Source organism: Perognathus longimembris, chromosome 1 (assembly GCF_023159225.1).
Source record: "Perognathus longimembris pacificus isolate PPM17 chromosome 1, ASM2315922v1, whole genome shotgun sequence".
Taxonomy (NCBI): Eukaryota; Metazoa; Chordata; class Mammalia; order Rodentia; family Heteromyidae; genus Perognathus; species Perognathus longimembris.
The window spans coordinates 151,026,172-151,041,572 of NC_063161.1; the positions used below are offsets into that span (position 1 = coordinate 151,026,172).

Consider the following 15,401-nt stretch of genomic DNA (forward strand, 5'->3'; position numbering starts at 1 on the left):
ATAGTTTTTGTTGTTGGTGTTGTGTTTTGCTGGTCATGGAACTTCAACTTAGGGCCTGGGTGCTGTCCCTGAGTCTTTTTGTGCTCAAGGCTAATGCTCTACCATTTGAGCCACAGTGCCACTTCCAGCTTTTTCTGAATAGTCTCACAGACTTTCCTGCCTGGGCTGGTGATCCCAGTGGTGATTCAGTGGTGATCCTCAGATCTCAGCCTACTGACTAGCTAGGATAACAGGCATGAGCCACTGGCACATGGCTCAGATAGATCTTGTATATAAGATCATATTCTAGTTAAATGGCATCTGGCATGCTTTTGATTGGAAGTAGATCAATATTTTGAGCTGACTTTCAAGGTGAGAGGGTGAGAAAGTCATAATATACAAAAGCATGAATACTAGGAGAGGTGGTCAGTGTAGGTCCTTGTAGATCTTCCTGCCATAGTCATCATCAATATTCCTTAAAATTTTAGATTTAATTGCCAGTAACATCTTTTAAAGAATGCTTACTAAATCTCAGATTTCCCCCCATAAAAGTAAATAAAAACAATTTTCTCTGGCTTTAGAACCTTTAGTTCTCATAACTATGCTATAATGCCTCACACATTCTTACAGAAGTGATTTCTCTCCTTCCTGGATCACTATAACACTTTAGCCAGGTCTTTTCTCCTTTTAATCTGGGGACTTTAAAATTTGCCAAATAAATATTTATACATAGTTTTATCTTCCTTGATAGACTGTATGTCCTTGAGAGAAAAATAGTGTTTTAACACTTTCCTACCTGTGATTGCACCCAGAAGAGCATAGAGAGCCTCCAAGAGTTCAATAAATGTTTGTTTGAAAAATGACTCCTATGTACCACTTAAAAATATGAACTCAATATCTCTCTTTGTAAACATACAAGATACATGTTTGATGGAATGTCTTAGTTCATCTAAGTTCAATTACATACCAGAGAGATTAAATATTATTGAAATTAATCACAAGTAATATATATCCCAACACTAAAAATATGATAAATATCTGATGAACAGTTTGCTGAATATTATTTTCCCTTTCACATATCCCTTTCATATGATATATGTGTACTAATGTTACATCTATATATGTGTGTGCACATGTGTTTTCCATTAGTATGTATGTGCATATTTTTTCAAAAAAATTATTTTATGAAGTACCTCCACATTATTTTAAATACACATGTCATTACATTATACAAGTAATAACATCACATTAAATTTTATACATTTATTTATTTATTAAAATTTAGCAAGGATTTATTTACTATAACAGGATTAAAGTCAGAAGGAATAAAAAATAAGAGAGAAACATTTCCTGCTTCCTGTGCAAGAAATGGAAGTTAAAGACTTCCCATTCATTTATTTTTTTATACAAACTAGGTAAGATTAAATAGCCCCAGATTGCAATAAAACAATTTATTTTAGAAGATTATACACTTTTGTAAGTTTCTAAAAACTGAGAAGTTTCCCATGTTTTTGCATTCAAGAAATTACTGTAATTTACTTGTTAACCCATAAGCCTAATGGTATAATCATCAAATAATTTCTGACTGCCATGCTATATTAATATGTTTAATTTGTGGAGGAGTTTTAAATTTGGGGTCCCAATTATATTCTGGTGATAACAGCTTAGTGGGTTTGTTGACAAAAAAGTATTTGTTTAGATGGCTTTCATACAGGCTGTTAATTTTATGTGTGGTGTCATTTTTTATTCCTCGTAGACAGTGTTTAATGAAGATTAAAATTTCTTTGGGTGTGCCACCAAAAATGGCCCGATGGTAATAGAAATCTCCCTGTCCAAAGGGGATAAAAGCTGCTGATTTATGTCTTCTCTCATAAGGAAATTCAATAATGGTTCTAAAATACCACCATGCATGGAGTTGAGCTACAGACCTGCCCAGGGTTTCAACTCCAAAGTCATTCTTGAAGATCTGGTTTACATCCATAATGAAGAGAAAGTCAACTTCATGCTGAATTATGTCCACAAGATGTTTACCCAAGTTCCTCATGGTTCTGATACTAATGTCTTGCTCTATGTTTTCTTTGACTAGAGGAAATATCTTGAGTGTTCGAAGAGGACTCAATTCTATATAAGGAAGCGTGGTTTTGCCATCAAAAAAGATGTAAAAGATAACATTAAATCCAACCATAAAGTGCTTATCAGCAGATTGTAGAAACTTTTTCATGTGATCTACAAATCTGAAATATGAAAAAAACAGAAAAAATACTTTGATAAAATTCATCATTAGAGTATATGTCATTAACATGATGATTAATATATGTGTCAATGATGGTAAAGAAAGTGAGGATAGAAAAGCTGGGTTTATAGATGACTATTTTGGCTAGTATAGGAGAATGTAGTATGTCTGGGGAACTGAAAAGTGCCATAGCATTTGTTGTAAAGCATGAAAGCTAAATGTATATTAATCAAATTATTTCTAGGTAGTGTTAAGGACTGAACTAAGGCCGAAGTGAATAGCCACTCCATGATAGCTAAAAATCATTATTAGGGTTAATTGTGAATCATTCTTTTGGTATAGAAAGTCCATAAATTCTCACCAAAATTTAAAAAGACAATTATTAGAAGCACCTACTGTCCAGAAGCAAATACAACCAAGCCTATTGTAATGTTCAGCTTCTTGTAGTAGTTTTCTAGGACTTGTCTATTGTAAGTTCCTTCCCATATGACTGGAGCAAGCCAGTCAGTTGTTGTTATAACATCAGGACGTATTCTGTTGAGCAAAGAAGAAACAAATTGAGTAGATGTTTTATTATGGCAGTAGAAATTGTGCAAATGATAATAGCTAATGATTATAGAGAACTTACTAAGTGTCAGGTTCAGTGTTCATTTACATAATCCATTTAATCCTTGCAGTGTCTTATAAGGGAAGTGTTGCTATTATCTTGTTTTTCATATAAGAAAGCAAAGACACAGGTTGATGATTATCTAATCTCGTATACCCAAAGTCCATTAAAAACATAAATATAGCCAGGAAACAGTGGTTCATACCTATAATCCTACCTATGAGGGAGGCTGAGAATTGGAGGTTTGTGGTTTGACATCAGCCTGGACAGAAAAGTTCTTGAGACCCCTTCTCAACCTGTAGTTGGGTATACTGGGTGCATGCTTGTCATCCTAAACTATATAGAAGACAGAATGGGGAGGATGGTGGTTTAAAGCCAGTCCAAGCAGAAAAATCCACAAGACTGCATTTGATAAAAAGAAGCTGGGTGTGGTGTCACATGCCTATCATTCCAGTTATGGAAGCCAAAAATAGGCAGATTATAGTTCAAACACATGCCTGGGCAGGAAGCAAGTAATCTTAAAAATAACAGTGCGGGCTGGGAATATGGCCTAGTGGTAAAAGTGCTCACCTTGTATACATGAAGCCCTGGGTTTGATTCCTCAGCACCACATATATAGAAAAAGCCAGAAGTGGCGCTGTGGCTCAGGTGGTAGAGTGCTAGCCTTGAGCAAAAAGAAGCCAGGGACAGTGCTCAGGCTCTGTGTTCAGGCCCCAGGACTGGCAAGCAATAAACAAACAAACAAACAAATAAATATGCACAAAAATAGCTGAAGGTGTGGCTCACCTGAATTCAAGCCCTAGTACCACCAAAAATCCTCCCCTAAGTTGGATGAAATATCCAGAGATTACGTATAGGTGAATAATAAATATAAAATGATGCTCAAACTCAGTTTGGGGAATGAAAAAATAATTGAAATATTTTAACCGGTAGTTTTGCCAACTGTAGAATTTGAAATTACTGGACTAATAGCAATGAGTAAAATAACAAAATAAATATAATATTGCTAACATTTTCCACAGTAAATTAGAAAATAAGTAGTATAATTAAGGGCAATTGAATAATCTGAAAAAAATTATTTTTTTCATACTCTTCTCTTGCTTCCATTTCTTCCCCCCTCCCTCCCTCAATCCTTCCCTCCCCCTCTCCCTCCCTCCCTCTCTAGGATTACAAGCATGAGCCATCATGCCTAAAGACATTTTCCTTTTTAACTGATGATTCCATTCTAGGAATTAATCCTACAGTAATTCTGCACACTTATGTGAAATCTACATACAGAGATTTTCGTTTTAGCACTACTTACAATAGTCCCCAATTGTTAATAACATAAAACAATAGAAAATTAAATAAATAAATTAGTACATAAACATAATGTGGATTATTACATAGCCATTGAAAATAATAAACTTCTCCCCTGAATGTTGCTGTTAATTGAGGATATTTCAGATATACATTCATGGAAGTGACACAATGAAACTCATCTATTTGTACAATCAAAATATGCATTATAACAATTTTTTTTGCCAGTTCTGGGGCTGGAACTCAGGGCCTGAGCACTGTACCTGGCTTCTTTTTTGCTCAAGGCTAGCACTCTACCACTTGAGCCACAGCGCCACTACTGGCTTTTTCTATGTGTGGTGCTGAGGAATTGAACCCAGGGCTTCATGTATGCAAGGCAAGCACTATACCACTAGGCCATATTCCTAGCCCAACAATTTTCTTTTAATCAGGAGTCAATGGTATCTTCAGGCTGTTGCTAGTGACATTTTTTTCTGATTAATGATAATGAGACTATTAAACGAGATAGAGTGTGAGAGATTTCTTATCACAACTCTTAACTGCCTGAGTCTTAATGAGCAGAGTCTAAGACTATATGTAAAAGCCTTAAAAATAAAAACTATTAGTCCTAGGAACCTCTTAGTCCTAGGTATCTCATGTATCTAAAATTTGGTGACAGAAAAAAACACCTTCTTCAAATAGAGTTATATTATTTGTGAACAGAATTCTTTATTCTTACTTAGAATTAAACCAGGCTGAGAGCTGAGGTTCTTCCACTTCATCATTCCTAGGTACAAAGAGAAAAATCCATTAGGAACAATCCACTCACTCAAATAAATATCTGTTGAACTTCTGTAGTACAACAGGAACAGTTAAATGCTGATTTTATTACTATGAACAAGAAGCTTGTAGAACAGCAGGAAAAACAAAAGAGACAATTGCAGTATAGAGTGAAATGCTACATTGAGTTTTGTGGGAGCATATACATGAGTTACCCAACATAAATTTGAGGTTCAAGGAAACCTCTTAGAGAAGAAATATTTAAACTAAACTTGAGAGCATAAAAACTAGTCCAGAAAGGACAACATGATAAAGAGGTCATGGCCAAAGGCCAGAAGCTAGGAAAAAGTTGGTTCTTAGGGGTGATGGTGGGGCAGATATAATTTTAAAGTAACAGAGCAGACAGAAAGCTCTATATTCAGACAAGGTAAGGATTTCATTAACTCCTACTAGTCATCAATGGCTTGCTATGTGAGAGGTACTCTTTTTTGTGTTGAAATAATACGGTGGGAGTAAAAATACAGATTTTTGTCTTTGATATTCATTTTAAGGTAGACTCTACCTAAGATTTTTTCTTTTCCTTCTTTTTTCAATTTCTTTTTTTTTATTGCAACGGTGATTTATTTCTTCCTTTTTCTTCCTTTCCTTCCTTCCTTCCTTTCTCTTTATTTTGTTTTTGTTTTTTCCAGTCCTGGGGCTTAGACTCAGGGCCTGAGCACTATCCCTGTCTTCTTTTTTCTCAAGGCTAGCACTCTACCACTTGAGTCACAGTGCCACTTCTGGCTTTTTCTATGCAACCTGGCAAAGCAAAAGACTTTTAGACCCTAACCATTCATTCCACTGCAGTCTAATATGACAGAAAAACTGTGGCCTTCACTCTCCTCTGTCCAGAGGAAATTAGAACTTTAACCACTACTCAGAAATTTAGGTCAGTCCTCTGTGGGGATTCTGACTTCTGATCTCTACTCTTCAGTAACAAATCCCAAATCTCCCAAATCCCCCTCCATTCTTGATTTTGATAGAGGCAGGATAGAGATTTCACATGACGGCAGCTGTGTCAGAAAGTACCTGAGAAAACACAGGATTTCAATAAAATCTATAATGGCACAACCTCACACCCCAATGTCCAAGTTTCAACAAAAATATCATTTATCATACTAATGACCAGCAACATCTCAACTTAGATGAAGAAAGGTAAATTGTGCACATGCAAAATATAACACATGTATTAGGATGATCTCACTAGTACTTTAAAGAAATCATTGTAAAAATTTTTCAGTGAGTAACTATAAACACTCTTGGAACATATGAAACAAATAGAAAACCTCATCAAAGAAACAGAAAACCTGACCATAGTTTTAGAAGATACAAAATTTTAGAAAATAAAATTTGAAATAAATAAATAACTCAGTGAACAGGCTCAACAGCAAAATGGAGAAGACAGAGGAAGATCAGTTAACCTGGAGATAGGATGATAGAAATCATTTTGAGAAAAAGAAAATGAATTGTAAAAGCCAGCTTCAAGGACATGTGAGACTATTTAAAAAATGAACAATTATTTAATTCTCAAGAAGAGAAGAATAATGTAACTGAAAAAGTACTTTATTTTTATTTTTGGCAGTTCTGTGGATTTGGCTCAGAGCCTTAATACTTTCTAGGCCAGGGCTTGACTAAATGTAAAAAATCTTGACTTAGTGTCAGTTTCCTGGTTTTGATTATCACTATTAAAATCATGTAAGATGTAAATTGGAGGGGAAATGGTCAAAAGTTGGTTAAAAGGTATACATGAGCTCTTTGCAGTTTCCTGTGATCTGTAATTTTCTTTTGAAATAACATGGAAAAAAATCAAAAGTGCATTCTTTTATATTTTCAGATGGGTCTTCACCAAAGATATTTCATTATGAGATTCCTCAGGAAAGCACTGGGGAATCCAAACTTCCCATGTCTAACTTGACTTAAAAATAGTGATGAATGCTGACATTTTAAAAAAATTATTCTTTTGAGGGTTGCTTTCATGAATCTTGAGATCCTACACAAAATGAATTAGTAGGCTACCGGGAGCTATCATAACCAAAAGAAAAACATCCTGGACAGGAATACTTAAATCATAGCAAATTCCAGAACAATATTTGACATCAACACTATGAGAACCCAATTGGTTCCAGCCATTTTTCCTCTAACAGTTTTTAGAATATTTATAGAACAGACTCTTACCAGCAGGCATACATCTTCTGTAGGTGACTCTTTATACTTTGGATAAATGAAAAAAGTTATTTTAGTTTTAAATTTGGAAAATATGTCTATTTCAGTTAGGCTAACAAAAATCTAGAACTCAAATTCAATTTATTAGCCATATCAAACTAAACACTATTTTGCCTGGAATAATGCTACAGTTATGGAATATATGACAAAATCCATGCTTGTTATGTTTATAGTCTATTACTTAAAAAAATAAGTTAGACCTTTATTATCTTCAAAATATGATTTTAATACTATTAGATCCAGCCATTAATCTTTTTTCATTAATATACAATACCCCTGGAGGACAAAATCCACAGAGACTATATCAAAGCAATAAGGTTAATTTGAAAAGATATTAGCTCCCACAATATGGCTGCTTCTCAAATGGCATTCTATAACATTGTGTTCCTTACCAAGGGCAAAAGAAGCTGGGCATGGTGACTCACACCTGTAATTCCAGCATGTGAAAGGCTAAGATAGAAAACTCACAGGTTGAGGCCAGCCTGACCTTCATAGTGAGAACTTGTTTCAGGAGAACGAAAGAAAGGAAAGAAGGAAGGAAGGCAAGAAGGAAGGGAGGGAGGGAAAACAATCATAAAAATAAGGCATGGATTAGGTAAGAATTTGAATTCTCATTATCTTTAGTTGTACGAAGGGGTTTTAATTTGGCATAACTATTTTTGAGTACAATGCATCTTGATCAATGTCACCCTTTTCATTGTTCATATATATGTATATATGTATTCATATATGTACGTACATGTATATTTGATTTTGAATCTTTGTTTTGTTTTGTTTTGTTTTTTTTGGCCAGTCCTGGGCCTTGGACTCAGGGCCTGAGCACTGTCCCTGGCTTCTTCCCGCTCAAGGCTAGCACTCCACCACTTGAGCCACAGCGCCGCTTCTGGCCGTTTTCTGTATATGTGGTGCTGGGGAATCGAACCTAGGGCCTCGTGTATCCGAGGCAGGCATTCTTGCCACTAGGCTATATCCCCAGCCCCATGATTTTGAATCTTTAGTGTGAGAAAATTTTGGCAAGTATAACAAATTTTTATCCTAGCCATATCTGCCTAGCAGGTTGCTTTTAATCTCATTCATATGAGATGAAACTTTGATGTAAGTTAAAATTTTTATCTAAAATAGGCCAAAGCTATTCTCTTAACTTGCTTTATTTATTCCTCCATAATTTTATTACAAAAAACTTGCACGCCTAACATTATATGATATACTGCTATGTTGTGTTTATTGACCTCCACCTAGAATGTAAAGCTTTGAGAGAGAGGTGGCCTAAGAGTCATTTTTGCTTTCTACTGTCTAGAACAGGGCCTACACTAAGAAGGTGACAAATAAATATTTCCTAAATGTTGAAAAAGACTGAAAGAATTAATACTTATATCACCAAAGAAGACAAGATTTCTGGCTAATTTAGGAACTAGTTTAATTTCTTTTTGGATAGAACTCAGCATTTTCTGTCAACTCTGCCAATTATTAAAAATAATGATTCATCAGACTGCGTATTTACCTGAAATGATGCTCAATCAACATCAGCAATAAAGAAAGTAAAATCAACATCTGCATTTTTCTTTTATAATTCATTTCCTCCTAGAAAAGGAGGCAGAAAAAGGTCGGTTAAAAAAAATAGCTGCTTCTTTACCATCTTAGCAAATGAACTTATGTAAGTTTGACTGTCAACTCCAATATCTGATTCTAGATTGCTCAGCTTTAGGATGAAGGTGAGTGAGGGAAACCATCTTTCTGTTTGAAGTGACCAGAAATCCCCCTTAGGATGCCAACTGAATCTTTTTAGATTAGGTGCAAAATACCTATGTTCTTTTTTTTTTTTTTTGCCAGCTCTGGGGCTTGAACTCAGGGCCTGAGCAGTGTCCCTGGCTTCTTTTTGCTCAAGGCTAGCACTCTACCACTTGAGCCACAGCGCCACTTCTGGCTTTTTCTGTTTATGTGGTGCTGAGAAATCGAACCCAGGGCTTCATGCATGCTAGACAAGCATTCTACTGCTAAGCCTCATTCCCAGCCCTCATGTTCTTTTTTCATTAAATTATCAAAGTATATCCTGATTTCATAGAAGATATTTGATAAGACTGTCCTATTTTACTAGAGCTTTTGTGAAAATAAAATTAAGTTATCTATGAAGATGTTATTAGGTGCTTGGACTTATTCTACCTTAATATTGATATATTTTTTCAACAAAGACAATAATACAAATAATTTATTCAAAGATAGCAGAACTAAAAAATTCAAAACATATGAACTCTCTCAAAGGTATATAGTTATGATTTAAAGTCTAAAGATATTACGCTCTGTAGTGAAATCTTGGCCCCAGTCGATGCTTGAGCTTAGGGTAGAGATATTCTGTAGCTACAAGCACAAACTGGTTTTGGTGAGCAACATTCAAGAGCAAGTATTGCTTTGGGGTTATGCATTGGAGTAAAACAAAGGTTTCCAATACTTAACTTTTTTTTTTTTTTGCCAGTCCTGGGGCTTGAACTCAGGGCCTGGACTCTGTCTCTGAGCCCCTCTGTGCTCAAGGCTAGTGCTCTACCACTTGAGCCACAGCACCACTTCCAGATTTTTCTGTTTATGTGGTACTAAGGAATCGAACCCAGGGCCTCATGCATTGCTAGGCAAGCACTTTACCACTAAGTCACATCCCCAGCCCCCAATACTTAACTTTTGGACACTCATTTCAAGAGTAAGGTGTTTTAGTTCTGTACCTTATAATACAATGGCCATTAGCCACATCCAGTTAGCGTATGTGAAACATTTCTAGTCCAGTCAGGCCTGAAGACTTACTTAATATGAAAAAATAAACTAAAGGTACTTAGTAATTTTTCTATACTGAATACTTGACATGAAATTTTGATGTAGTAAGTTAAATGAAGCAGTATATCTATATATTTATATCTATCTATCTATTTATATATATATATATATATTTTTTTTTTTTTTTTTTTGCCAGTCCTGGGGCCTGAACTCAGAGCCTGAGCACTGTCCCTGGCTTCTTTTTTTCTTTTTTTTTTTTTGGCCAGTCCTGGGCCTTGGAGTCAGGGCCTGAGCACCGTCCCTGGCTAATTCCTGCTCAAGGCTAGCACTCTGCCACCTGAGCCACAGCACCCCTTCTGGCCGCTTTCCATATATGTGGTGCTGGGGAATCGAACCGAGACCTTCATGTGTAGGAGGCAAGCACTCTTGCCACTAGGCCATATTCCCAGCCCCCCTGGCTTCTTTTTGCTCAAGGCTAGCACTTGGCCGCTTGAGCCATAGCGCCACTTCTGGCTTTTTCTATATATGTGGTACTGAGGAATAGAACCCAGGGCTTCATGTATACGAGTCTAGCACTTTACCCCTAGGCCATATTCCCAGCCCCCTATAAAATTTTTAAATCTGTTTCTTCTTACTTCTTTGTACTATTAGTTCCTGTAATATTTAAAGTGAAAAGGTGTGGCTTGTATTTCTGTTAAAAAGTTCTCCTATGGATAATGTCATCCTGGGAGTCAGTTTGGTACATTTTAACTGTTCCAGCAATGTGCATGACTACCTTTTAAATTCAAGATCATTTGGAATACTGTATGAATGAGGTAAGACTGATCCATTTAGCCAGATTACTTTCTGGCAATGTGCCTTCAATGACATTCTTAAAATATGTTGACATATCACCTAATATTTTATATGATGCACTTTTAGGTAAAAAAAATTTGAATCCCTACTTAGGATTTTTGCTAACATCATCTCAACTTCATATAATGCCTTCCTAAGAGGAACTTTACCTTGTTTTGATGATTCAGTTGAGTGCTAGAACAGATGACTTCTAAGCATTGTATTTGTAAGTCTGCAAACAACAAACAAGATCAAATGTAATATTTTGTACCACCTTGCTGTCCTGTGAGTCTTCTAGTACTGGTGATGTCACCAGACTCTTTTGATGATGAAAGTCTTAGAAATCAGTGTCATAATTATGCAATGATGGCAAGTTCCAAACAGTAGAACTTCATCTCCTTTGAAAAAATTTAAGTATTTAAATATATCTTAGTTTCCTTTCTTGTACTTCTGTACTTTTATTTATAACTTATCTTTACAGAAAATATATTTCAGCTGGGTGTCAGTGGCTCACACCTGTAATCCTAGCTACTCAGGAGGCTGAGGTCTGAGGATCAAGTTCAAAGCCAGCCCAGGCAGGAACATCCGTGAAGCTCATCTCCAATTAGCTACCAGAAACTTGGAAGTGGTGCTATGGCTGAAAGTGGTAGAGCACTAGCCTTGAGCTAAAGAGCTCAGGGACAATGCCCAGGCCCAGAGTTCAAGCCCCACGACTGAGAAAGAAAGAAAAGAAAAGGAAAAAAAAGAAAAAAAAGTTTGCATGTGTATTTATGGTAGGAGAATTACCACCTTTTTTCAACCTCTTTAGACATTGCCTATTTATCCCAGGCAGAGGTAAATAGCCCTTTAGAATGTTTGTAAAACATACTTTTATGATAATAAAAATAACATATTTTCATGTTACTAAACTTGTCAAATGCATAAAAGCACAAGAAAAAATAAGCAAATATTCGATATCCAGAGGTAACTACTCTTACTTTGAGATTATAACATGCACCTTTGTTTTTCCCTCCATTCTAAACCTAATTCTGTTTTGTTTTGTTTTGTTTTGTTTTTTGGCCAGTCCTGGGCCTTGGACTCAGGGCCTGAGCACCGTCCCTGGCTTCTTCCCGCTCAAGGATAGCACTCGGCCACCTGAGCCACAGCGCCCCTTCTGGCCGTTTTACATATATGTGGTGCTGGGGAATCGAACCAAGAGCTTCATGTGTAGGAGGCAAGCACTCTTGCCACTAGGCCATATTCCCAGCTCCTGATTCTGTTTTTTTTTAATTGGAAAAGATATGTGCATGAATGTGTGTGCACATGTGGAAAAATTTTAACAGAAAACAAGGTGACTTGATACACATTGAGGCTTATATTCCAGCCTGACTTTTCTTGTTACTCCATTTCTAGTAACTACTATTAACAGTTTCTTGGGTTTGATCTACATTTTTTTCTGTGCCAATATAGGTGCATGTGTATATATGTGTTTGTGTGGTGGCAGTATACTAAATATGCTCTTAGTACTTTCACTTTCTCACCAATATATTTTGAAGATAATTCCATTATAATTCACATAATGTGAGACATTCTTTTTTTCCTGGTAAATTGTATATGTCACAATTTATTTAACTAGTTTTCTATTGCTAGACCTTTTGGTTGTTAAAAAATAAAATATGGGGGGCTGGGAATATGGCCTAGTGACAAGAGTGCTTGCTTCGTATACATGAAGCTCTGGGTTCGATTCCCAAGTACCACATATATAGAAAATGGCCAGAAGTGGCGCTGTAGCTCAAGTGGCAGAGTGCTAGCCTTGAGCAAAAGGAAGCCAGGGACAGTGCTCAGGCCCTGAGTCCAAGGGCCAGGGCTGGCAAAAAAAAAAAAAGAAAGAAAGAAAGAAAGAAAGAAAATATGGAGCTAGGTATGGTGGCTCACACCTATAATTCTAGCCGGCTGCTCAGGAGACTGAGATTGAGGATTTTCCAGAAGCCAGGCCTGGCAGGGAAATTCATGAGACTCTTATCTCTAATAAACTACTCAAAAAACGCTGGAAGTTGTGCCATGGCTCAAGGGGTACAATGCTAGCCTTGAGCACTGAATTCAAGCCCCAGGATTGGCAAACAAAAACAAAGATGAATCAAAGATTTGAGGAGCCACTTCAACAAAGCTAAATGATAAACACAAACACACACAGTATGTATGTGTGTGCAAGTATGTATAATTATTGCATTGATACCTATGAGGATTCAGTTCAGGACTCTTCATTTTATGCTAAGCAACTTGAGTATCCCCATGATTTGACACACATTACACCTGGGACATCATTTTCAGTTCAAAGTACAGCTTCCCATTACATTGACTTTGTAAATCAACGTCCACATATGAATCACCTTTATAAGTATAAATAAGAATAAAAATTAGCAACAAATTTAAGACAAAGGAGCTTTCCTTTTTATAAACAAACAAAACCATTTACACTAACAATGCACATTTTTTATATTTTGGCTACCCCAAATTGAATACCCTTCATGTAGGGAAAACTCTAATTTGAGAAGCAGCAATGTTCTTCTGTATGGTAGTTGAAATTGGCAACATTTTTTCCCTTCTTCAGCTAAAAAGTGGGTATATGACAAACCACCTGACACACTAAAAAAATCCTTCTTCCTGGGTCTCTGAACCAGCCATTAGGGGGCTCTGTTAGAGTTATTTTTAGTAGATTCAAGGATTAACATTGTAGCAGATGTTTCCGGTGGTGGGGGCAGTAATGAGCAATGAGTGTCAAGGGAAATGGGGTAAGAGCCCACATCCAAAAAGATTGTTCCCCATGGCAAGATCATGTCTGTGTCTTTCCTCCCTTAGTTCTTTTCTGTTACTTTTTTTTTCTAGGCACTATGAGTACTAGATATTACTAACTTACTGTATTATTACTACATTTCTATTACTATTATATTTTCTGTGCTGGGTATTGCTAATATTCACCAGTATTTCTTCCTAGAAAATGGTATAGTCCATTTCCTAGTTCTTTTACACTTAGGCAGGGGCATATAGTAAATTCAGATTGAGGGGCTGAGAATATGGCCTAGTGGTAAAGTAAATTCAGATTGAGTCATTCAAGAGCCCCTGGCCTTTGGCCTTTTCCAGTCCTTCTATCCTACAGATGGTTCTATTTAACTCCCTAACAGTTCCTAACTCCTTAGAAAATCCATCATCTTTGTAACCAGTCTTGCATGAAAATCTCTCATTTGAAACAGTCAAATGCCGGCAGTGTTTGGATGTTGGTTGATACAGTTTCTAGTATTAGGGTGTGGTCCAATATCAGCTTTTGCTATATAACAGACCACTCAAAAGCTTAATGAGTTGAAGTTACAATGCTTTATTTCTGTTCATGAGTCTAAGGTTCATTTGTATATTTCTGTTGATCTACTCCAGGCTAATTTAATCTTAGATGGACAGCTATACTAGATCTGCAATCATCTGGCAGGTTGATTGGGAGCTTCCTGGTTCAAATCTACTTATTTGATAATTAGGTACTTTCTGGAGGCAATGCAGAAGGTTGTAGATACAGAGAATGACTAATAATAATCATTCATACAATTGTTTACCAAAGACTGAGAAATAGACTGTCACCCTGGGATTCTTAAATTAGGTTACATACCTATTTGAAATGGCTACCATGAGTTGAAGTCTCTTTCTTGTGAGGAGAGTCTTTTCTTTACAATTAGAAGAATTGTAGCCAGGTGTCTGTGGCTCACACCTGTCATCTTAGCTACTCTGGAGGCTGAGACCTAAGAATTGCAGTTCAAAGCCAGGTATGGGAGGAAAGTACTTGAGATTCTTACTCCAATTAACCACCAGAAAAGTCCCAAGTAGAGCTTTGGCTCTAAGGGATAGCTTCCAGGCCCTGAGTTTAAGCCCCAGTACCAGTAAAGGGAAGGAGGGAGGGGAGGGAGGGAGGGAGGGAGGGGAGGGAGGGAGGAAGAGAGAGAGAGATTAGCTATGGTAGCATCACAGTTGTGCAGATAATTAAGAAGACTCCCTGGACATGAAATCCCTGCATATTCACCCTTGGGGTTATAATAAGATCTGTGAATGCTTCTGTTTGTTGTAGAGAGTTACAATGTTGTCATAACTTCCCTGGCACAATATAGAATAAACCCAGAGGATGAAGGAAACATAAATTTTGGAGTTAATGAATTGTCAATCTCTTCCTATACCTGTTTGTTCTCTGATGAAACTTAGAGGATAATTTCCTTCAGCAAGCCATTGAGAACTGGGCCATTGTGGAGAGACACTGAAGTGAGCTTTCTGACTTCAATATGAATTATGAATTATGTGTTACTGGAAAAACTTTGAGACCTCATAAGTCAAAATACAAGTTGAACTGCTACAATTAGAAATTATGGTGTCTTGCTGTGTTTCTACGTGTCAGTTTACAGATGATAGTCTCCCTGATTGAAGGAAAGCCTACATCACCTTGAAGAAGGACCTATGGATATTTACTGAGATGACCATATCCCTGACAGAAAGCACAGAATGGATACTAGTCCTGAGTACATAGTAATTTATAGAGGTTAGAAGTGGCATGTGATCTACTGAACAGAGTGAAGACTCAGGGAGTATAGAAGACAAACTGAAAATTTCCCTGCCATCGTCAGCTACACACAAACATAATAACTATAGTATGGTATA

General features: G+C 36.6%; 1 protein-coding gene across 1 annotated transcript; it reads right to left on the minus strand.

The window, feature by feature from the left end:
* Nucleotides 1-1,549: 1,549 nt before the first annotated feature.
* LOC125353034 (N-acetyllactosaminide alpha-1,3-galactosyltransferase-like 1) lies at nt 1,550-8,714 on the minus strand. The gene is made up of 5 exons (XM_048348489.1): nt 8,641-8,714; nt 7,092-7,127; nt 4,837-4,884; nt 2,609-2,746; nt 1,550-2,213 (listed from the first exon to the last, which is right to left on the minus strand). The coding sequence occupies exons 1-5, from the start codon at nt 8,712-8,714 to the stop codon at nt 1,550-1,552; spliced, it is 960 nt and encodes a 319-aa protein (XP_048204446.1).
* Between the last annotated feature and the right edge of the window lie 6,687 nt (nt 8,715-15,401).

Bases quoted from the DNA above. Each gene is read 5' to 3' on its own strand.
- LOC125353034 (XM_048348489.1), bottom strand. From the start codon at position 8,714: ATGAATTATAAAAGAAAAATGCAGATGTTGATTTTACTTTCTTTATTG. The intron at 4,885-7,091 runs GTAAGAGTCTGT...CTTTGTACCTAG, and splicing joins CAGAAGATGTATGCCTGCTG to GAATGATGAAGTGGAAGAAC. The intron at 2,747-4,836 runs GTAAGAATAAAG...TTTGCTCAACAG, and splicing joins TCAGCCTGGTTTAATTCTAA to AATACGTCCTGATGTTATAA.